The sequence below is a fragment of the Hyla sarda genome, chromosome 3 (genome assembly GCF_029499605.1).
Source record: "Hyla sarda isolate aHylSar1 chromosome 3, aHylSar1.hap1, whole genome shotgun sequence".
In the NCBI taxonomy this organism is placed as follows: Eukaryota; Metazoa; Chordata; class Amphibia; order Anura; family Hylidae; genus Hyla; species Hyla sarda.
Window position 1 is genome coordinate 35,797,524 of NC_079191.1, and position 24,187 is coordinate 35,821,710.

At 46.1% G+C, this 24,187-nt stretch overlaps 1 protein-coding gene across 4 annotated transcripts in view; it reads right to left on the minus strand.

Moving 5' to 3' along the window:
- Positions 1 to 24,187, minus strand: part of UGGT1 (UDP-glucose glycoprotein glucosyltransferase 1) — a 124,352-nt gene that overhangs the window by 65,720 nt on the left and 34,445 nt on the right. For 3 of the 4 annotated variants that reach the window (XM_056564052.1, XM_056564054.1, XM_056564053.1), the window contains exons 8-14: positions 21,707 to 21,779; positions 13,081 to 13,181; positions 11,558 to 11,657; positions 11,377 to 11,437; positions 7,499 to 7,590; positions 5,699 to 5,849; positions 1,622 to 1,741 (exon numbers count right to left, since the gene is read on the minus strand). In XM_056564052.1, the coding sequence (XP_056420027.1) occupies positions 1,622 to 1,741; positions 5,699 to 5,849; positions 7,499 to 7,590; positions 11,377 to 11,437; positions 11,558 to 11,657; positions 13,081 to 13,181; positions 21,707 to 21,779 (698 nt within the window). Of the gene's footprint in view, positions 1 to 1,621; positions 1,742 to 5,698; positions 5,850 to 7,498; positions 7,591 to 11,376; positions 11,438 to 11,557; positions 11,658 to 13,080; positions 13,182 to 21,706; positions 21,780 to 21,883; positions 21,929 to 24,187 lie in introns of those variants that run through there. The other variant, XM_056564055.1, reaches the window with a different exon arrangement.

Here is a 24,187-nt window from a genome sequence, read left to right on the forward strand (position 1 = left end):
TTAGAAACTGTCCAGAGTAGGAGCAAATCCCCATAGCAAACCTATCCTGCTCCGGACAGTTTCCAAAATGCACAGAGGTGTCAGCAGAGAACACTGTGGTCAGACAGAAAGGAAATTGAAAAAGAAAGGAACTTCCTGTGGATCATACGGCAGCTGATAAGTACAGGAAGGATTAATATTTTTAAATAGAAGTAATTTACAAATCTAGCAACAAAAGGTACGTGCGTGCACTCACCGCTCAACGGAGACTGTTCAACATGGGAGTCCGGTCCACGGAAAGGCTGGATCACACGTCTGCCGGCTGTTTCACACGTGTAAGCGTGCTTCTTCCGGCCTCAAAGAGGCCGGAAGAAGCACGCTTACACGTGTGAAACAGCCGGCGGAGCCTCCGAGCGCCCACTTGCCTGCACCGATGCTGTGATCCAGCCTTTCCGTGGACCGGACTCCCATGTTGAACAGTCTCCGTTGACCGGTGAGTGCACACACGTACCTTTGTTGCTAGATTTGTTGATACTTCACACTTTTCGTATGTACACCCCGCAGGAGATGTGTTTATGGGCCACTGATGTCATGCAGTATCCCCGTTTTTCAGGTGCAGTATCGCTGTAGTGTGCCCCCTCCTTTCCTTGCATTTAATTAAAAAATCTGTTTAACTTTCTGGCACCAGTTGATTAAAACAAAAAAAATTATTCCAGGGGAGTACCCCTTTAAAACTAATCTCTTTCAGTAATTTTTTACTTGTGTGTGTGATTATATTACACTTTTGGATTTGTTTGACAAGCCAAAATTAAAGGGTAGCTCCTACCATCACTTTTTTTTCTGTCCCTGCCTATTACCCATCTATCCCTAACCCCCTCCCTGCCTTTAATTTTTTTTTTTTTTACATATTAAAAATGCTTTTTTGTCTGCCTGGTAGCGTGCTCACTACCAGGCAGACTTCCCCAGCAGGCACCACGTCACTGATGCCTGCTGGGGCCGGCACTTCTGCCCATAGTTCACCTATAGAGGGTGCCTTCAGCTGTTTCCCCACTGCAACTCCCAGCTTGCCCTGACATCTATTGGCTGTCAGGGCATGCTGGGAGTTGTAGTGGGAAAACAACTGGAGGCACCCCGTATAGGTGAACACCGGAGCACATACCGCTCCCCCCCCCCCCGGCCCCGCTCAACCCACTCCCCCTCAGTTCACCTATTCAGTGTCCCTCCAGGCTTCCCCACTACAACTCCCAGGGCATGCTGGAGGCATACTGTATAGGTGAACAGTATACATAATACAGTGAACATAATACTTTACCTTGTCCCCGAGCCTGCGCGCGTCCTCTTCCTTCAAAGCGCTCGCTCCCGCCTGTCTGAGTGACAGGCGGGAGCGAGTACAGCAGTGATTGAATTTCGACTCGTTGCCCGGCTTCAACGAGTCGAAATTCAGTGGTGACGTCACTGCTGAATGCATTCGGCCACTAGGAGGGCGACCCCTAGTGGCCGAATTTAAAAGTGATTTTAAACGGTTTTAAAATCACTTTTTTAAATTAAACTATATTAGAGATATGTTGTAGTACTTAAGTACTACAATATATCAATTTTTTGTTTTCATGACAGTGCCCATTTGAGTCTAAAGAACACTCACAAAGTTGTGGAAGTTCTTGCGTATTTGTCGAATGACTCCGGGGAAGGTGGGTCGGAGCAGCTCCTGTAGGTTGTATGGCCACGAGTTGTACCTACTATCCAGCTCTAGGTTGTTCACCCACTGCAAAGCAAGCAGAAAAAAACCCTCAATGTATGGATAAATATAAGATAAGAAGGGAGAAAAATTCATATAATTTTCATGCATTTTTGACTACATGGAGACCAAAATAACCCTACAAGTAATCGGCTCAAAAGATAAATATATAAAAGAAGGTGTTAAGAAAACCGACTATTAGAGATGAGCGAACTTACAGTAAATTCGATTCGTCGCGAACTTCTCGGCTCGGCAGTTGATGACTTTTCCTGCGTAAATTAGTTCAGCTTTCCGGTGCTCCGGTTGGCTGGAAAAGGTGGATACAGTCCTAGGAAAGAGTCTCCTAGGACTGTATCCACCTTTTCCAGCCCACGGGAGCACCGGAAAGCTGAACTAATTTATGCAGGAAAATTCATCAACTGCCGAGCCGAGAAGTTCGTGACGAATCAAATTTACTGTAAGTTCGCTCATCTCTACCGACTATATTCACCTATAAACGCACTACATGCGCACACCTATAACCTAATGTGTATGGATAGATCAAATCAATAGGAGACAGGAGGGGAGTCCAGAAAATTGCCAAGTGGAATTTATATATAACCAATTGAACCTGTATACACAGGATAAGAACGCTGCTGCACAATATAGGGAGGAAGGTGATAAAAGGTGCAATAATGAAATATAGGGGAGAGGGGTGACAAGTAACTCAGGCCAAAAATTGCCTACAACATGGGCCAACAATAAAGTGCATATGTGCAAAAAGCTACAAAAAATACAGCATGTGTGAGAAACAAAGCGTCTGTGCAGAGAAATAACTGCAGCGAGACTAGTGATGAACAATACATACAAGGCAGGACTCCACAGCTCCGCTCCGTTACTCCGACGCGTTTCGCTAGGGGCTTTGTCAAGGAGTGAAGGGGGAATAGAGTGACCCCTCGACCTACGATGGCCCCGACATACGATCATTTCAACATACGATGGCCTCTCAGAGGCAGCATCAACATCCGATGCTTTTGTATGTCGGGGCCATCGCATAAACGGCTATCCGGCAGCGCAGACTGCTTCAGCTGCCACCGGATAGCCGTTTAAGGTGCCCCGTGAGCTCCGGTGATTTCTCTTACCTGTCCTCGGGGCTCCGGTGCGTGCTCTTCGGGATCCCCTGCATCGTCGGCGCTCTCCATCGTCGTCATCACGTCGCTGCGCACAACGTCCCGTCATCCAATAGGAGCGGCGTGCGTAGCGACGTGATGGCGGCGACGGAGAGCGAGCATGCCGGGGAAGCAGAGGCCTTGCCGGAGCGTCGGGGACACCCCGGGGACGTGGCAACAGCGATGGACGGCGACATCCAGGGCAGCGGTGACGGTCCGGAGCAGCGGGGACAGGTGAGTACAACTTCCTCTAACAGTGGTCTACAACCTGCGGACCTCCAGATGTTGCAAAACTACAACACCCAGCATGCCCGGACAGCCGTTGGCTGTCCGGGCATGCTGGGTGTTGTAGTTTTGCAACATCTGGAGGTCCGCAGGTTGTAGACCACTGTCCTATACTTTACATTGCACGGATCCCTCAACATGCGATGGTTTCAACAAACGACGGTCCATTTGGAACGGATTACCATCGTATGTTGAGGGACCACTGTATATATATATCAAGCAGCCAATTAAATCCTATGTATGCACCTGCCGGCACTTGAGATGCGTATGCGCGTACACTCACTGCCACTTCCGCCGGGGATCTCAAGTGCCGGCAGGTGCGTACATAGGATTTAATTGGCTACTTAATGCGCAGGATTTAAAGATGCAGATTTTATGCTGCAGAGTTCAATGTAAACTAAATGACTGAACACAGCTATAAATCTGCAGCTTTAAAGGGGTTCTCCACTGCCCTGCCTTCCGGAGCTCCGGAGCTTCCGAAGTTTATTACTCCGAACGCAGTGTGCATGCTTCCGTGTTCGAGGCCGCCCCCCTAACGTCACGCCCGCCCCCTTGTGACGTCACGCCAGCCCCCTACCCATAGACTTTCTTTGAGGGGGCGGGCGTGACGTCACGAGGGGGCGGCCTCGAACACAGAAGCCCGCACACAGCGTTCGGAGTAATAAACTTACGGACACTGCGAGCGGAGCTCCGGAAGGCAGGACAGTGGAGAACCCCTTTAAAGGGGTACTCCACTGGCCAGTGTTCCGGACGCTGTGTGCGCGCCTCGGGGAGTTGGCCACGCCCCCCTCGTGATGTCAGGCCAGGCCCCCTCAATGCAAGTCTATGTTCCGAACGCAAACGGAACACTGGCCAGTGAAGTACCCCTTTAAATCTCAAGTGCCGGCAGGTGCGTAAATAAGATTTAATTGGCTACTTAATATATATATATATATACCGCGTTTATCTATTCCCCCTTCACTCCTTGACAAAGCCCCTAGTGAAACACGTCGGAGTAACGGAGCGGAGCTGTGGAATCCTGCCTTGTATGTATTGTTCATCACTAGTCTCGCTGCAGCTATTTCTCTGCACAGACGCTTTGTTTCTCACACATGTTGTATTGTTTGTAGCTTTTTGCACATATGCACTTTATTGTTTAGACCTTTTACTTGTCACCCCTCTCCCCTATATTTCATTATTGCACCTTTTATCACCTTCCTCCCTATATTGTGCAGCAGCGTTCTTATCCTGTGTAGAGATGAGCGAACTTACAGTAAATTCGATTCGTCACGAACTTCTCGGCTCGGCAGTTGATGACTTTTCCTGCATAAATTAGTTCAGCTTTCCGGTGCTCTGGTGGGCTGAAAAAGGTGGATACAGTCCTAGGAAAGAGTCTCCTAGGAATGTATCCACCTTTTCCAGCCCATCGGAGCACCTGAAGGCTGAACTAATTTATGCAGGAAAAGGCATCAACTGCCGAGCCGAGAAGTTCGTGACGAATCGAATTTACTGTAAGTTCGCTCATCTCTAATCCTGTGTATACAGGTTCAATTGGTTATATATAAATTCTACTTGGCAATTTTCTGGACTCCCCTCCTGTCTCCTATTGATTTTATCTATCCATACACACATACAGTGGTCCCTCAACATACGATGGTAATCCGTTGTTAGTTGAAACCATCGTATGTTGAGGGATCCATGCAATGATAAGTATAGGAAGTTATACTCACCTGTCCCCGCCGCTCCAGACCAGTCAACGCTGCCCTGGATGTCGCCCTCCATCGCTGTCGCCATGTCCCCGCCACTCCAGACCATCTCTGCTGGCTGGGATCGCCGCTCTTCATGGCCGTCATCAAGTCGCTGCGCACGCCGCTCCTATTGGATGGCGTGCGCGGCGACATGATGACGACGACGGAGAGCGACGGCCATGCAGGGGATCCCGAAGAGGACGGTCCGGAGCATCGGGGACAGGTGAGTGACTCTCACCGGACCACACTGGGCACCTTAAACCGCTATCCGGTGGTAGCTGAATCAGTCTGCGCTGCCGGATAGCTGTTTATGCGATGGCCCCGACATACAAAAGCATCGTAAGTTGATGCTGCCTCTGAGAGACCATCGCATGTTGAAATGATCGTATGTCGGGGCCATCGTAGGTCGGGGGGTTACTGTATACATATATTTTTATACTATTTTATTAAATTTTATCCTTTCCTTTTGTGTACTATATTGTTGTTATGATGAATTGATTCAATAAAATGATGATATATTTTCACATTCATTTTACTTATTTATTTAATTCTTGATCTTAAATTTGGGTGTTTAGAAGGTGAATATAAACTTTTGACTAGATGGTAGATCAGTGTTTCCCAACCAGGGCACCTCCAGCTGTTGCAAAACTACAACTCCCAGCATGCCCGGACAGCCAAAGGCTGTCCGGGCATGCTGGGAGCTGTAGTTTTGCAACAGCTGCAGGTGCCCTGGTTGGGAAACACTGTAGTCGATGAACAGGTTTGGACAAGTCACAACCACGAGCCAAGCCAGATTCTAAATATCGACATTTCTGACTCGTTACCGATATAGCAGGACTGCGGATATCCACGGCATAGTCTGAGTTAGACGGCTGGATGTTAAGCTTGAGGACATTATGGAGAGCGGAGCCTTCGATACCCAAGCGGTGGAGGCCTTCCATCACCCTAGCCTCATTGCGTAATACGTCAAACAAGCTGCAATACAACAAATACCATAACATCATGAACAGATCTTCAGCCATGTAGAATCATAGAACAAATATAAACATATAAGCGATTTCTGATAAACACTATTGGTGCAACTAATTTTCAGAGACAGAAACTTTTGTTCTTTTTCCCCCCCTCTTAAAAGATGAGACTATGTAAAATCTATTTGGTAGGACATCATACAGGGGTTTTTAGGGCTAAATTTATTAAAATAGTATCTTCAATAAAGGAAATTAATATCAGATCTAGGGCGATCAGCTGTGGTGCGGAGCCAGAAGCGAACAGCTCCGTACGCTCTGTAGTGGCCAAGAAGCGTTACTGCAGCTCAAAACCCATTCACTTCTAAGAGCTGCAGTAACCCAGCGTGGCCACTACACAATGGGGGAGATTTATCATGGCTTTTAGAGCATTTTTTTTTGTCTATGTTTTGGCGCAGTTCAGGCGCAAGCAGCATATTTAGAGACTTTTATGCGCCTTTTGATATAGACAGTTTTACTCTTTTTGCCTACCCGTAGAACTTTTTCTTGTTGACCATGCAGTGGTCACATATTTAGCATTTGCGACTTTTGTCCAAAGTCGCTATTTTGTGCGCAAAGGTACTTTTTTTTAGGCGCAAAGCTACACCACCTGCCAGTAGGCGTGAGAATCACTTCTACCTTCCGCAATTCAACCTATAACCTCTTGTGGAGGACAGCGTCCCACTCCCCTTCAGGAGCAGAGCGTGGGTCATAGTTGGGTGGTCCGGGCAGCTATCTGCCACCAGGACCCATCTCTAATGCCAGACATCACTGATCATGGTGATGCCCGGCTTTAACCCCTTAGACACCGCAATCAAATTTGATTGTAGCGTCTAAAATGCAAGTAAAAATGTCCAGGCACCTCTGTGAAAGTAAGTAAAAACACCTAACCTGCCAAATTCAGGACCCGGGAAAGTGTCTACTTCTCTCCCTCACAAGCGTCTAGAAAAAGTGTATGTGGTAGAGCTTTTCCCACCACAGCAGAGCTGCGCAAAATTCATCATCCTGCTGCGCCTTCTTGATAAATAAGATGGACGCTAGTCAAACCCACCACCCAAATAAACGTGGGAAAATGGCTCTACCGTAGACATTCTTTGATAAATCTGGGCCAATGTGTGGAGCTTTCTACTTCCGCTTCGATTTCTCTGCGTCTCCGAGTGCCACAGCTCTGGTGAACACCTGATAAGGAGGACCCCCACCAATCTTATACTGATGATCAATCCAGAGGAAAGGACATCAATAAATTTGCCTGAAAAACCTCTTAAGAGACGCCAAAATAACGAAAAATGTGTCCTTCTGTTTGTGGTCGTATACGTAAGCGTGGGTCCACACTATGTTTTGGTGAATGAGCCGACCGGAGTAAGATAGTGACTCTGTTCAGCTCATTTTTGCCCCCTATTTGGTTTTCTGACCTGACCTAAAACCGTGGTATACCGCAGTTTAGGGTCTGGTTAGAAAACCAGATACAGGGGGGTGGGGGCAAAAATGAGCCGACCAGAGTCACTATCTGACTCCGGTCGGCTAATAATACAGTGACCGTATTATCAAAACGTAGTGTGAACCCACCTTTACCCAAATAACTTGAATCTCCCTAGTGTTTTTTGTACAGGATCACACTACCTGAAGATATCCTGACTGTCCAGATCGACGTGCAGTCCATTAATGAACAGTCCCGAGTCTCCAGGCTGTAGCCCCAGGGTGCCCTTAAAGTACTGTGTAAGGAAAACAAGGTATGAACAAGATCAGGTTAAAGGGGTACTCCGGTAGAATTTTTTTTATTTTTTATTTTTTTAAATGAACTGGTGCCAGAAAGTTAAACAGATTTGTAAATGACTTCTATTAAAAAATCTTTACCCTTCCAGTACATTTGTGAGCAGAGAGCACTGTGGACAAGACAAAGAAATTCAAAAAGAAAAGAATTTCCTCTGTAGCATACAGCTGCTAATAAGTACTGGAAGGGTAAAGATTTTTTAATAGAAGTCATTTACAAATCTGTTCATCTTTCTGGCACCAGTTGATTTAAAAAAAATAAAAAATAAAATGTTTTCCACCGGAGTACCCCTTTAAGGCATAAATTGTATAAAACAGAAGGAACAAAGCATTCAAATCTATAACCGTATACAAAAGGATGAATTTCAAGCAATAAAACTTTCAGTAAAAAGCGTCTCTCTGAGAATCATACAGTTCCCATATAGCTTAAATGATATTTGAACACGAGGAGCAGCACTATTTCTAGCCTTGTATATGGTATCTTTCACCAGCTGTCCTTGAACTAATGGGTGGAGACTTACCTCTATGATGTCTCCTATACACTGCACATACACAGAAATCCTGCTCTCTTCTATCTCTACAATATGCCCTTAGAATCAGGAGAGTAGCTCCTAAGATGTCTCTCATACATTGCACAGCTAAAGAAGAGGGATCCTGCTCTGCTTTATCTCTATAGCAAGTTTTCAGAGGAAGCAGCAACCTGGAGGACATTATAAAGCAGTACTGAGTAGTACTAGAGCTTTTATCCCAGTCTCTCTGTGTCTCTCTCACTGCCTCTTTCTACCTCTGAAGCTCCCTCCTTCTCCAAAGATTTCTAAGTGCAGCATGTAAATGATTCCTCAATAAGATAATGGCCGGTTTTCTCTAAAAGAGCAGTGTACTTCTATTTCATATATTTTGTTAATGGGAATCTGTCAGCGCTAGATCATGCTCAGAGCTCAAGAGTCAAAGAGGCAGTGCTGTACCGCAGGATGAATGCCTCCTCCCTGCCCTTCATGACTGATGTACAGGATTCATGTATGTCAATCAGTCATGGCAGGGATGGGAGAGGTGGAGAAGGGAGGGAGTGTGAATCCTGCGGCTCAGCACTGCTTCTTTAACACTTGAGCATGATCTACAGCTAAAATATTCCCTTAAAGGAGATGGCAAAATGCTTTAAAATATGCAAAAAGCATTAAAATCTGGGTCTTGGATGCACAAGAAAATAGTAAAATGAATTATGCACAAAATGACAATGGTTTGCACCATGGAGCCCCTCCATTCATGTCAATGGAAGGGGGCGTGACGGCCGTCACACCCCCTCCCATAGACATGAATGGAGGGGCGTGGTGTGACGCCATTAGGGGGGTGGCTGTCACATTCCCGTTTCGGACACAGTGCCTGGCACAGATTGCCAGGGGCTGCACAGAGTTCACAGGGGTCCCCAGCAGCGTGACCCCTGCGATCATACATCTGATCCCCTATCCTTTGGATAGGGGATAAGATGTATAAAGCCGGAATACCCCTTTAATGGCCTATCACCAGGACATGCTACCAAAGTATGATCGGTCTGACCTAGCCAATTGCTAGTACAAAGTAGGAACAGTTCTAAGAAAATGCGCGCCACTTTGTCTTCTTGTGTTTTTGTTAAAGGGGTATTCCAGGAAAATACTTTTTCTATCTATCTATCTATCTATCTATATATATATATATATATATATATATATATATATATATATAAACTGGCTCCAGAAAGTTAAACAGATTTGTAAATTACTTCTATTAAAAAATCTTAATCCTTCCAATAATTATCAGCTGCTGAAGTTGTTCTTTGCTGTCTGGCAACAGTGCTCTCTGCTGACATCTCTGTCTGTCTCTGGAAACGCCCAGTTTAGAAGAGGTTTGCTATGGGGATTTGCTTCTACTCTGGACAGTTCCCGTGACACTTGTCATCAGAGAGCACTTAGACAGAAAAGAACAACTCAACTTCAGCAGCTCATAAGTACTGAAAGGATTAAGATTTTTTAATAGAAGTAATTTACAAATATGTTTAACTTTCTGGAGCCAGTTGAGATATATATATATATATATATATATATATATATATAAAAAAAAGTTTTTTCCTGGATAACCCCTTTAAGCTATTTACATGGTCGGCCACTTACTATGAGCCAGAAAACATATCAATATCAGGCAGGTGAAGGAGAGTTTGTAGCTACTGTATGTTCTACACTTGGGAACAAGCTAAAAATGGAGCCTGAAAGTAATGGGCTCTTTTTTTCCTTTAGACACATACACATCATAGTCAGAATATGTTCATACCCAAGCCATAGTGTGCAAAATCACAAGCATTATAGATATATATGGCGATGGCGAGGAAGAGTGGTGCAGTTACCCATAGCAACCAATCATTTTGCTTCTTTAATTTTCCAAAAGGCCTTTTTAAAAATGAAAGAAGCGACCTGATTGGTTTCCATGGCAACTGCACCACTCTTCATCTGCACAGGTTTTGATAAATCCCCCACCCCCATATATAATCTCTACAATTATTGGCCATGTGGTTTCCAGACAGCAAAACGCAAAAAATCGCACTGCCGAAAATTCTGGTTTTGCAGCCCAATTTTAGAAATCACTAGAAGTGAAGGAATCCGGACTCTCAAATATGCTAAAGAAATTTCTCTATATTCAAGCACAAACTGCATTTGACATCTGCGATGTCAAATGCAGTTTGTGCTTGAATAAAGAGAAATTTCTTCAGCATATTTTAGAGTCCGGATTCCTTCACTTCTATTGGATATTCCTAATCCCCGGGCACCTACTCATTAGGCCGGGTTCACACCACGTTTTTGCAACACAGTTCCCGTATACGTTTTCAATTTATAAACCGTATGGAACAGTGTTGAAAACCGTATGCAGTGATTCGTATGCCAAAAGATGCATCTGGTTGTGTCCGTTTTGCATCCTGTATGGTTTTGTCCATTTTTTCCCCGTACCCAAAACCATTGCCTACATCGTTTTTTTTTTTGTCCGGGTGAAAGACTGTATTGAAACATATACGTTTTTTTTTTTTTTTTTTTATTAACATGGGAGTCAAAGGGAACCGTACAAAACCGTTATGTGTGTACGGTTCCATCCGGTTTTCACCATCTGTTTTTTTTTTATTTTGCACAGTTTTTTTCTTGGAATTTCAATCAAACAAGTGAAACTTTATTCATAATGGAATGAAAAGTTAAAGGGTTAATCTGCTCCCCAGCATCCGGAACATTGAGTTCCTGGACGCTGTGTGCGGGCTTCTGTGTTCAGGCCCGCCGCTTTGTGACGTCACGGCCTGCCCCCTCAATGCAAGTCTATGGGAAGGGGGCGCGACAGCCGTCATGCCCCCTCCCATAGACTTGCATTGAGGGGGCGGGACGTGACATGACGTAACGAGGGGGCGGGCGTGAACACGGAAGCCCGTACACAGCGTTCAGGAATTCAATGTTCCGGACGCTGGGGAGCAGATTAACCCTTTAAAAACGTATACGTTTTTTTCTTAAAAATCTGATGCAACCGGACATCATTTTTTCCCGTATACGGATTAAAATTTGTACACACCTTTTCATATAGTTTAGTCAGGTTTTGAGGAATCCGTATTTTTTTTTAATACCTGATACGGGAACTGTATTGTATAGTGTATTGTGAACCCAGCCTTACAGTGCTGACCTATCTACACTCTCAATTTTACAATCACAGGTGAATGCAAACCTTACCTTTTGGTTCTCCTCTACCTCCATTCTCATCTCCGCCTCCACTCTAGTCCTTGTTAATGTCCTATAAACAAAATGCAGAATATACAGTAAATCCATCTTGTGGACATAAACAACAAAAAAATTACTGGGAGAAAAATCACTATGAAAGTGTCCTCTGATGGTCATATAGGGTTACATTTACCTCGCCTTAGTAGGGAAGTTCTGGCTCAGATCCTTCATAACCTGGAGAGCCTCAGAGGAAGGGGCCGCTAGGATCCGAGCTGCCGTCTGGAAACTGAGATCTTAAAAGAATGAAAATACAAATTAGAAAAAAAATATATAAATTATTGAGCTATTTATGAACCATATAGTCAGAAAATATTTAAATTTTAAAGGGGTACTCCGGTGGAAAATATATATTTTTTTTTTTCAAATTAACTGATGCCAGAAAGTTAAACAGATTTGTAAATTACTTCTATTTAAAAATCTTAATCCTTCCAGTACTTAGCTGCTGTATGCTCCACAGGAAGTTATTTTCTTTTTGAATTGCCTTTCTGTCTGACCACAGTGCTCTCAGCTGACACCTGTCTGTCTGTCTCAGGAACTGTCCAGAGCAGGAGCAAATCCCCATAGCAAACCTATGCTGCTCTGGACAGTTCCTGACATGGACAGAGGTGTCAGCAGAGAGCACTGCGGTTAGATAGAAAAGAAGAAAAGAACTTCCTGTGGAGCATACAGCAGCTAATAAGTACTGGAAGGATTAAGATTTTTAAATAGAAGTAATTTAAAAATCTGTTTAACTTTCTGGCACCAGTTGATTTAAAAAAAACTGTTTTCCACTGGAGTACCCCTATCAAGTGGTATTTCAGCCTATTAAAACTATCCACAGGATAAGGAATAAGTGTCTGACCTCTGGGACCTCCTTGGTCTCCAGAACGGAACCCCGACTGCAGAGAGTGGTGGGTTGGCACGCACTATTGCCTACAACCTTAACCTTTCTCTGGCGCCCCCCATAGACAATGAATGAAGTGTGTGCCGACCCATCTCTCCATTCCGGCGGGAGAGTCAGAGCTATATTCTGGAGATCACAGGGGTCAGCCCTAAGTTTTTATGGGCTAAAATACCCCTTTAAAAGCAAAAGAATAAGGCTGCAGCAGCCAGTTGTTGTGTTTCATGAAGCATTATAGGGTCACTCTCATTAAAACTCATTTTTGCTATTGCACTCCTTATGGTAAATAAAAAATATTTCTAATATACTTTATTTTGAAAAAATGAAGTTTTCTATGTTTTATTTGTGCTTAAAAAAAGCTCAAGAGCACATTTTCCCCCATCTCATACACAGACTTAGGACCAAAGTCTAAACACAGGAAGTGCAGCCTGGAGTGCTGAGGGGGTGTGTCCAGCCTCATCCAATCATAGCTCCTCTCACACTTAACTGCCATATGCTGTTGGTTGGACCCCCCCCCCCCCCCCCTCAGCACTCCAGGCTGCACTTCCTGTGTTTGGGCTTCGGTCCAAAGTCTGTGTATGAGATGGGGGAAAATGTGCTCTTGAGCTGAAGCCACTACGCTTGCTGTCAAACACACTGTACTCCTCACTGACCCCATTACAGTGACTTGGGTTGTCGGTGTTCCTGTTATAGGTGTCCCCGATTCATTATGATAGGAGTCCATGACACTATTGTGAAATGTGCCTTACTGCATTAGAAAGCTTAGTATCAGGTACCTTGTAGCTCCCACACTTTTAATGGCGCCATCTCATTGGTACTTTCCACCAGATGTTTCCTCAGCTCCTTCAGCTGCTCTTGTAGCTCTGGATATAGCTGTCTGCAGAGGAAACATATATTATGTTATTGCTTCTATTTCCACAGTAAGGCCTGGTTCACACCACGATTTGTGCCTCCGAGGAATGGATGTGTCGGGAAGCTGTCAAAATGAAATTCCGACATACCCGTGCATGGACAGAGAGGGGCCCTATTCATTTCAATAGCTCGATCTTAGTCAGCTTGTTACTAGGTTTGGGTCATTTTTCAAGCGTATACAGTTTGGGCTAAGACTCCGTCCGAGCCAAAATTTGTATACGATTGGAAAATGACCCAGATGTAGTCACCAGTCTACTATGCTTAGACCATTAAAGGGGTACTCCGGCCATGGACATCTTATCCCCTATCCAAAGCATAGGGGATAAGATGTCTGATCGCGGGGGGGGGGGGGGGGGGTGGGGGGGGGCGCTGGGACTGCCGCGATCTTCCTGCAGCACTAGCATTCTATGCAGGGCTGCGTCTCCATTTTCGGAAAATGACTGGAGACGTGACGTCACACCACGCCCCCTCCATTCATGTCTATGCCGTCACGCCCTCTCCCATAGACATGAATGGGGGGGGGCGTGATGTCACGAGGGGGCGTGGCGTGACATAACGTCTCCAGTCCCAGAAACCCGGAGGTTTCCGAAACTGGAGACGCAGCCCTGCATAGAATGCGAGTGCAGCAGGAAGACTGTGGGGGGTCCCCAGCAGCGGGACCTCCGCGATCAGACATCTTATCCCCTATAAGATGTTTTTGCCCAGAATACCCCTTCAAATTGAACGGATACATTGGATACATCGGCATTAGAGATGAGCGAATTTACAGTAAATTCGATTCGTCGCAAACTTCTCGGCTCGGCAGTTGATGACTTTTCCTGCATAAATGAGTTCAGCTTTCAGGTGCTCCCGTGGGCTGGAAAAGGTGGATACAGTCCTAGGAGACTCTTTCCTAGGACTGTATCCACCTTTTCCAGCCCACCGGAGCACCTGAAAGCTGAACTAATTTTATGCAGGATAAGTCATCAACTGCCGAGCCGAGAAGTTCGTGACGAATCAAATTTACTGTAAATTCGCTCATCTCTAATCGGCATGTCATTTTGACAGTTTCCTGACATGTCTGTGCCTCAGAGGCACAAATTGCGGTGTGAACAAGCCCTTAGGATATGTTCACACAGGGTCAATACACAAGATGGAGTTTCTGTTGCAAATCTGCACGTAGGAAAATTCGCAGCATGTTACACTACCAGCAAAGTGGATGAGATTTTTTTTTCAAAGCGAACTTGTCATCAGGATTCAAGTTATAAAACTGTTCTTAACACAATATACACAATGTAGCAATAATCCCTATAATGTCTTGCAATTTTCTTAATAGTTTATCTATTGCATATACCAAATGTACCGTATCATATATCATAAACCAGAAAAAACAAATAAAAATTGACCAAAAAGTCCCACCAAAAAACAAAAATGGTACTGATAAACACTACAGATCAAACAGATCATGGGGCAAAACATTTTTTAAATGATAACCGTTTACGGAAAAATAAAAAAGTTATAGGGGTTAGAAGAAGAAAAACTTTTATCCCCTTAATGACACAGGACGTAAATGTACGTCCTGGTAACCTGGTACTTAACGCACCAAGACGTACATTTACATCCTGAACGTGACCGTGAGCATCGGACCGCGAGCAGACCAGAGCAGAAGATCGCCGATAACACTGATCAGTGCTATGCCCTATGCATAGCACTGAACAGTATTAGCAATCAAATTACTGTGGGGACTATTAAAGTGTTAAAAAAAAAATTTTAAGTAAAAAAAAAAATTTGAAAAATCACCTCCCCCAATAAAAATGTATCACATCCCTTTTCCCTACTTTACCCCCAGAAAGCATAGAAAATAAATGAATAAAAATATTTGGTATCGCTGCGTACGTAAATGTCCGTACTATCAAAATTTTATGTTATTGATCCCGTACGGTAAATGGCGTAAACGTTAAAAAAAAAAGTCCAAAACTGCTGCTTTTTTGTCACATAGTATTCCACACAAAAAAAATTATAAGTTTCATATATGCAAATGTGGTATCAATAAAAAGTACAGATCACGTCACCAAATATGAGCCCTCATACCGCCGCTTATACGGAAAAATGAAAAAGTTATAGGTCGTCAAAATAAGTAGATTTTTTTTATACTTGCTGTAAAATCTCTTTCTCGGAACTTCTATTGGGGGACACAAGAACCATGGGTATATGCTGCTTGCCACTAGGAGGCTGACACTAGGCAAAACAACCAAAACCAATGGGCGGGTGCTGTTTCCCCCAATAGAAGCTCCGAGAAAGAAATTTTACAGTAAGTATAAAAAAAATCTACTTTTCACAATCGCTTCAATTGGGGGACACAGGGACCATGGGACGTCCTAAAGCAATCCCTGGGGATGGAACGCAGAGATCCCAGTCAGAACGAACTGAGGCGGACGAATGAACCCCCACCTTTAAAACCGTGTAGCCAAGACCCGTGTCAGCAGGCGCAAAGGTATGAACACGATAGAACTTAGAGAAGGTATGCAAGGACGACCAAGTAGCCGCCTTGAAAACTTGCAAAGCTGAAGCCCCGTGGCTGACCGCCCAAGAGGCCCCCACTGCACGAGTGGAGTGAGCCATCACCCGGAAAGGGGGAACCTCCCCCTTACAACAATAGGCCTCCAAGATGGCAGACCGAATCCACCGGGAGATAGTCGCCTTAGAGGCCTGGAGCCCCTTGCGCAGCCCTTCAGAGATTAACAACGCCGGAAGGAAGAGGTAACCAACAGGTAAGTTCTGACTCTCCCGGGGATGAGAAGGGGTCGGGCAGAAGGAAGGCAACACAATATCTTCATTCAGGTGGAAAGAAGAGATGACCTTAGGCTGGAAAGAAGGCACCAGCCGAAGAACCACCCTATCCTGATGAAGAATCAGGAAGGGGGGAACGGCAAGATAGGGATGCCAATTCCGAGACACGGCGAATGGACGTAACTGCAACTAGGAAGGCAACCTTCCAAGAGAGGAATCAAAGAGACACTTGCCGAAGCGGCTCAAACAGAACACCCTGCAAAGCATCAAGAAAAAGGTTCAGGTCCCAAGGCAGAGTAAGGGAGCGGTACGGAGGAACCTCATGAGCCACGCCCTGCAAAAAGGTGCAGACATGTGGATCGGATGCAAGGGGGCCTTGGAAGAGGATAGAGAGAGACAAAACCTTCCCTTTGATGGAGCTCAGCGCAAGGCGGGTCTCCAAACCAGATTGCAAGAAAGACAAGAGATTCAGGAAGGAAAAACAGGTGGAAGACAGGGAGCGGGCCGCACACCAGCAAAAATAGGCCCGCCAGGTACGGTGGTAGATCCTAGCGGACGAGGGCTTCCGGGCACGAAGCATTGTCCGGATGACCCGGGGGGAAAAAAACGGAGCCCTCAAAACCGCCATTAGGAACCGCGATCTATTCCCTGAGCCCAGGGAATAGAACCAAATTCTAGGGATGTCCCGATACTGATACTAGTATGGGTATCGGGGACTCGTCTAATGTCCCCGATACCAAAGCAGATACCTGGTGGAGTGCTCCGCTGCTTCTCTGATCCGCATCATGCCGCAGCCCTGTTCTGCCGTTCCCTTTACTACTGCTGCTCCGTTCTGCCGTCTGCATCATGTGGTCTTATGGTGGAGCATGTGACACACACGTCACTCCACCTCCTCCCCTGCGCACCGCGTAACGCTATGGAGGAAACTGAGTGACGTGTGTGTCACATGCTCCTCCATAAGACCACATGATGCAGACGGCAGAACAGAGCAGCAGCAGTAAAGGGAACGGCAGAACGGGACAGCGGAGCGGCGACAGGCAAATAAGCAACTACAGGGGTCCTCCTGGCTAAAAGGGGGGTCCTGCTGGCTAAAAGGGGGGTCCTGCTGGCTAAAAGGGAGGTCCTGCTGGTAACAGGAGGGCTGATACAAATGTCTGCAGGGGGGCTGTGGTTTACAGGGTGGGTGGGCTGCTGTCTACAGGGTAGGCTGCAGTCTAATGTCTGCAACTATCTATACTACTTACAAGGGGATACTACCTACTATTAAAGACAATCTTACAGCAGAGTCACCTGCACTAACTTAAATTTATAGGTAGATAGTGCAGGTGACCTGGTTTCTACCGCTGCTCACCATGTGATCATCAGTCATCGGTTTCGCCCCCAATACAAATTCCCTGTTCTGTCCAATGGAGAAGAGAGAAATCTTGGCTCATACTACAGCAGCCGCCTCCATTGTACACAACAAGGACCCACATCTACGGTAAACAGCTCCAGAAACCCGTGTCGCCCTGGTGTAAGATTCCCTTTTAAAAAATAAGTACTCTTACTTGGTATCGGCGAGTACTAGAATTAAAGTATCGGTACTCGTACTCGGTCTTAAAAAAATGGTATCGGGACATCCCTACCAAATTCTATCCGATAGCCCTGGGAAACGACCTCCTGAACCAAAGCGGTAGCCCCCGGTATCCTCAAAAATAATCTCCTCCAGCCGCTTGCCGAAGACACGAGACCCCAAAAACGGAAGGTCCGTAAAAGAACGCTTAGAGGCAGCGTCAGCATTCCACACCTTGAGCCACAGAGTGCCGTAGAGCAACAAGGTTCCTGAGGCCGCATAGCGGGCTGACTCCAGGGAAGCCGAGCAGATGTATTCACCGGTTTTAGAGAGTTGCTGCACCAAATCCGCCAGGTTGTCGGGGGAGGAGCCGGCAAGAATACCTTGGCGGAGTTTAGAAGCCCAAACAAACAGTGCTTTGGACACCCAGGTAGAGGCGAAAGCCGGCAACAAAGCCGAACCGTCCGCTTCATATGAAACTTGGCCAAATTTTCTATGCGCCTGTCAGAGGGATCCTTGAAAAAGGCCACATCCGCCAGCGGCAGGGTAGTAGACTTGGGCAATCGCAACACAGGGGGATCCACCATAGGTGGAGAGGTCCATTTGGCGACCAGGTACTGTGGAAAGGGAAAGAAAGCCTGAAGCTTCTTGGAAGCAATTTTTCCGGGTGCTTCCACGATGCTTCCAACAGCTTGTCCAATTCGGGTCTAGGGTCAGACATGAGTAAGTCAGACAGCCCAGAAAGACAAGGAGCGAGCTCACCCAGATTCCTGTGTCCCGGGGGAAGCAGTTTGAGGGAAGGCAGCCGGAGCAGACAGCAATGTGTGCCGAGTCCAGAGAGGAGCAGATGTCTGAGGGAGGCAGCTGGTACAAATGGCAGAGGAGAGGCAGCAGGCAACCCATGTGAGGAGCTGGCAATTGAGTGAGGAAGGAGGGGAGGCCCTAGAGAGGGTGCTAAATGACCCCCGCAGCATGCGCAGCTCCAGGACAGGCTAAGCCCTGACCCCTGGAGCACGCGCTGACTGGCCATAGGAGGGAGAATGAAGCATATTCCCTGCAGCATAATCCCGATCATAGGCTGGGGGCGGAGCGCCCGGGTTCCGGGCGCTGTAAGGTTTGCGGAGCTTAGCGGAGGAGTAGACCCAAATTTCAGCAGGCCGAGGCCCCCTCCAGTACAGTGGAGAGCCTGATATGCCGGCTGCGAGCGCAGAGAGAGGATACCGCCGGCACTGGAACAGAAGCCGGCCACGGTCCCCTGCGCAGCGGCTTCCCTGCCGTGCGACAGGGCAGGGACTGTCGCAAGGGAACATACGCCGGAGCCGTGACAGCCGCGAGGGCTGCTCAAGGAATGGGAGAAGGAGAGGAGGCCCCCTCTCCTCTACAAGTAAGTCCTGCTGGCAGGGACAGAGCCGGGCCATTAACCCCCACAGCACCATAGAGAGAAGATGCGCCAGATAACATGTGCAGGGGGAGCCCGAACCCAGAAGGTCCCCCCCCTAACCCCAGAGAATAAAAGTACCTTAAAAACAGTCCACACCCCACAGAAAAGACAGAAAAGGGGGAGAGGAGGGGGGAGGGGGACATACTCCCCCACGTGGCACATACTCACCTGAGGAGTCTTCGACATGCTAAACGCCACCTGTCTCATGCCATGCTACCATAGCGGGCTAGCAGGGGACCCAGACCAAGGGTACGCCACCAGTCGTGCCCCTAGCTCGCGGACGGGGGATCAGGCAGCGCCATGCTCCTGTCGCCCCACCTAGAGAAAATAATAAAGGAAAGAAAACTAAACATAGAAACTAGAAAAAAACTAAAGTTAGAAGACCAGGTCTGGAGAGCTCCAGACCTGCGTCTGCCTCCTACTGACACTAAGCTAAAACTGATTAGCTCAGAGTCAGGGGGTGGGTACATTCTGCTGAGAGGAGCAGACTTCCTTTTGTTTTTTTGCCTAGTGTCAGCCTCCTAGTGGCAAGCAGCATATACCCATGGTTCCTGTGTCCCCCAACTGAAGCGAGAAAGAGGGATTTTAAACGCACTAATTTGGTTAAAAAGTTTTTTTTTTTTTTAGGCGGTACAATTATAGAAAAGTAAGTAATCATGGGTATCATTTTAATCGTATTGACCCACAGAATAAAGAAAACATGTCATTTTTACCATAAATTGTACACGTGGAATGTGGAAATTTTAAAGTGTTGTGGCTATTAGAATGTGAGGAGTAAAAAACGAAAATGCAAAAATGAAAAATAGCTGGGTTAAAGTTAAAGGGGTTAAAGTTAATCCAAACATTAGAGCCACCTAGCAGAATACATGCGTTATCACTTGTGATCTTCTACAGGGAGCAAAGATCAGATCAGGACACCGGGAGCTCTACAAGCATAATACGCCAAATGACCAAACTTCAGGCTGATATGAGAACATGGAGTGCAGGGAATCAATTAACCCCTTAAGGACTCAGCCCATTTTGGCCTTAAGGACACAGACAATTTAATTTTTACATTTTTGTTTTTTCCTCCTCGCCTTCTAAAAATCATAACTCTTTTATATTTTCATCGCCAGACTAGTATGAGGGCTTGTTTTTTGCGCGACCAGTTGTCCATTGTAATGACATAACTCATTATATCACAAAATGTACGGCGCAACCAAAAAACACTATTTTTGTGGGGAAATTAAAAAGAAAAATGCAATTTTGCTAATTTTGGAAGGTTTCGTTTTCACGCCGTACAATTTACGGTAAAAATGACGTGTGTTCTTTATTCTGAGGGTCAATACGATTAAAATGATACCCATTATTACATACTTTTATATTATTGTTGTGCTTTAAAAAAATCACAAACTTTTTAACCAAATTAGTACGTTTATAATCCCTTTATTTTGATGACCTATAACTTTTTCATTTTTCCGTATAAGCGGCGGTATGAGGGCTCATTTTTTGCGCCATGATCTGTACTTTTTTTGATACCACATTTGCATATAAAAAACTTTGAATAATTTTTTTAAATAAAATGTATTAAAAAAGTAGCAATTTTGGATTTTTTTTTTTTTTTACGTTCACGCCGTTCACCGTACGGGATTATTAACATTTTATTTTAATAGTTCGGACATTTACGCACGCGATGATACCAAATATGTCTATTTTATTTTTTACGCTTTTTGGGGGTAAAATAGGAAAAAACGGACGTTTTACTTTTTTTATTGGGGGAGAGGATTTTTCACTTTTTTTTTACTTTTAATTTTAAATTTTTTTTTTTTTACTTGAATAGTCCCCATAGGGGACTATTCATAGCAATACCATGATTGCTAATACTGATCTGTTCTATGTATAGGACATAGAACAGATCAGTGTTATCGGTGATCTTCTGCTCTGGTCTGCTCGATCTCAGACCAGAGCAGAAGACGCCGGGAGGCGGACAGAGGCAGGTGAGGGGACCTCCGTGCGACGCTCTGAATGATCGGATCCCCGCAGCAGCGCTGCGGGCGATCAGATCATTCATTGAAATCGCGTGCTGCCGCAGATGCCGGGATCTGTATTGATCCCGGCATCTGAGGAGTTAATGGCGGACGCCCGCGGTTATGTACAGGACATAGATGTACGTCCTGGTGCGTTAAGTACCACCGCACCAGGACGTACATTTACGTCCTGCGTCCTTAAGGGGTACTCCACTGGCCAGCGTGAAGTAAATGTTCCGAACGCTGTCTTCGCGCTGCGGGGGTCGGCCACGCTCCCTCGTGACATCATGGCCACGCCCCCTCAATGCAAGTCAATGGGAGGGGGCGTGACGGCAGTCACGCCCCCTCCCATAGATTTGCATTGAGGGGGCGTGGTCGTGACATCACGAGGGGACGTGGCCGACCCCCGCAGCGCGAAGCCAGCGTTCGGATCATTTACTTCACGCTGGCCAGTGGAGTACCCCCTTAAAGGATTATAGGACGTGGGAGAACTCTTGATTGACCGACGTTGTACCCCTATGTCATGGCATATAAATGGCTGTACATATACATTCATTCACACACAGTTGGGCACACTCCATCATCTCCTTATCCTCCTATCCTTTTAATGTTCTGATTATATTTTGAGGTCATCTCTTTTCATATTTATGGATTCTGCCAATTCCTACAGACGCGGTAACAGAAGGCGAATACAAGACAGAGCTCCCACAGAGTTACTTTACCTGAGTTTTCCAAAGAGGAAACCCTGAACCTCGTCCACCTCATCCCCAACCACGGTGGCGTTTACATTGTTACCTAGAATAAAGAGAGTAAATGAAGTATATAAACACAATGGGATAAGGATAATCGTCACATTCTAATACATGGAAGAAGAGTTTATGGGGGAGAGTTATCAAAACCTGTTCAGAGGAAAAGTTGCTGAGTTGCCCATAGCAACCAATCAGATCGCTGCTTTCACTTTTCAGAGGCCTTTTCAAAAATGAAAGCAGCGATCTGATTGGTTGCTATGGGCAACTCAGCAACTTTTCCTCTGGACAGGTTTTGATAAATCTCCCCCATAGTCCAGATACAAATTACTATAGGAAAATATAGGATACTAGTTGTAAGGTTCTGTCCTAGGTAGACAATTATTATTATTTTTTTTTTATCAAAAAACGGGAGTTGTAGTTTTGCAACATCTGGAGGTCCGCAGGTTGTAGACCACTGTCCTATACTTTACATTGCACGGATACCTCAACATGCGATGGTTTCAACAAACGATGGTCTTCAACCTGTTCTTTTCTGTCTAAGTGCTCTCTGATGACACCTGTCTCGGGAACCGCCCAGTTTAGAAGAGGTTTGCTATGGGGATTTGCTTCTAAACTGGGCAGTTCCCGAGACACGTGAGCACAGAAAAGAACAACCTTAACTTCAGAAGCTCATAAGTACTGAAAGGATTAAGATTTTTTAATAGAAGTCATTTACAAATCTGTTTAACTTTCTGGAGCCAGTTGATATATATATATATAAAAAAAAAAAAGTTTTTTCCTCGATAACCCCTTTAAGAACTTATCCCCTGTCCTGAAGTTTCTGTGAATAGGGGCTAACCCCTTTACAGTAAAAGTCTCAGATATAGTCGCAAATTAAACCAGAAGTCGCAGATAAATGCAAAAGTCATTGATAAAATCGCAATATAAACCAAAAGTTTCTATTCTCTTTGGTAACAAGGTTGTTTACTTTACAATGTGCAGTGCGGTAGGGTAGTCAGGGGTGTTGTGGGATTTGTGCAATTTTTGGGCAACTTTTCCAAAGTCATAAATGAGAAATCTGGCATTAAAAGTTTCACCATTCAAACCACACCCACTTTTCCCACCAAACACACCCTCTGGTGCAGATGGCAAAAATGGTGCCTGCCAAAAGTAGCATTATCAGCGAACACACATTGGCCGTTTACAGGCACAAATTAGAGCTGGGCGGTATGACCAAATATGTGTATCACGGTATTTTTGTAACTTATGGCGGTTCCACGGTATATAACGGTATTTCTTTCACCCCCGGACAGCCGTCAGCCTATCACCGGCCGGGTTTCTTACAAGACAGTGGGCTCAGCCTATCACTGGCCGGTGCGGGACATCGCTCCGGCCGGTAATAGGCTGATGGCTGTCCGACGTTCCAGTCCCCAGCGAGCGGCCGACGTAGGTAGCCGTTGGCTGTCCGGGCATGCTGGGAGTTGTAGTTTTGCAACAGCTGGAGGTCCGCAGGTTGGAAACAACTGGCGTACAGCGAGTTCCAGCTCCAGCGGCCCGCAGCAAAGAGGAGGAGGGCAGTGCTTGCGGGTGACATATGTGAGTAGTACCCTGCTGGGCTGATAATTAATTGGGGGGGGGGGGGGGGAGCAGAACAGCGCTGGCAGGTCACATGATTTGGTGGGGGGAGTAGAACAGCGCTGGCGGGCCACATGATTTGGTGGGGGGAGTAGAACAGCGCTGGCAGGTCACATGATTTAGTGGGGGGAGTAGAACAGCGCTGGCGGGTCACATGATTTGGTGGAGGGAGTAGAACAGCGCTGGCGGGTCACATGATTTGGTGGGGGGAGTAGAACAGCGCTGGCAGGTCACATGATTTGGTGGGGGGAGAAGAACAGCGCTGGCAGGTCACATGATTTGGTGGGGGGAGTAGAACAGCGCTGGCGGGTCACATGATTTGGTGGGGGGAGTAGAATAGTGCTGGCAGGTCACATGATTTGGTGAGGGGAGTGGAACAGCGCTGGCGGGTCACATGATTTGGTGAGGGGAGTGGAACAGCGCTGGCGGCTCACATGATTTGGTGGGGGGAGTGGAACAGCGCTGGCGGGTCACATGATTTGGTGGGGGGAGTAGAACAGCGCTGGCGGGTCACGTATGATTAGTTCCCTGATCTGGGGACAGCGCAGCGCTAGGCTGATAATTCATTCATTCCCAAGGTATGGGAAAAATTCATATCGTGCAGCCCAAAAATTTCGGTATTCGGTATGAACCGGTATACCACCCAGCCCTAGCACACATGCTTTAGTAAACGTCCCGCAATGTGTGTTACCATAGAAAACTCAATGTAGAAGAATAAAACTAAAATGTACACGCCTGCATTGATATCACATTGGTCTTCTCCTATTAGTGGTTTGTAGCAGTTGATATGCATCTGTCTCACAGCTGATCCTTTGCTCTGGATCTGCTATCTTGACTGTC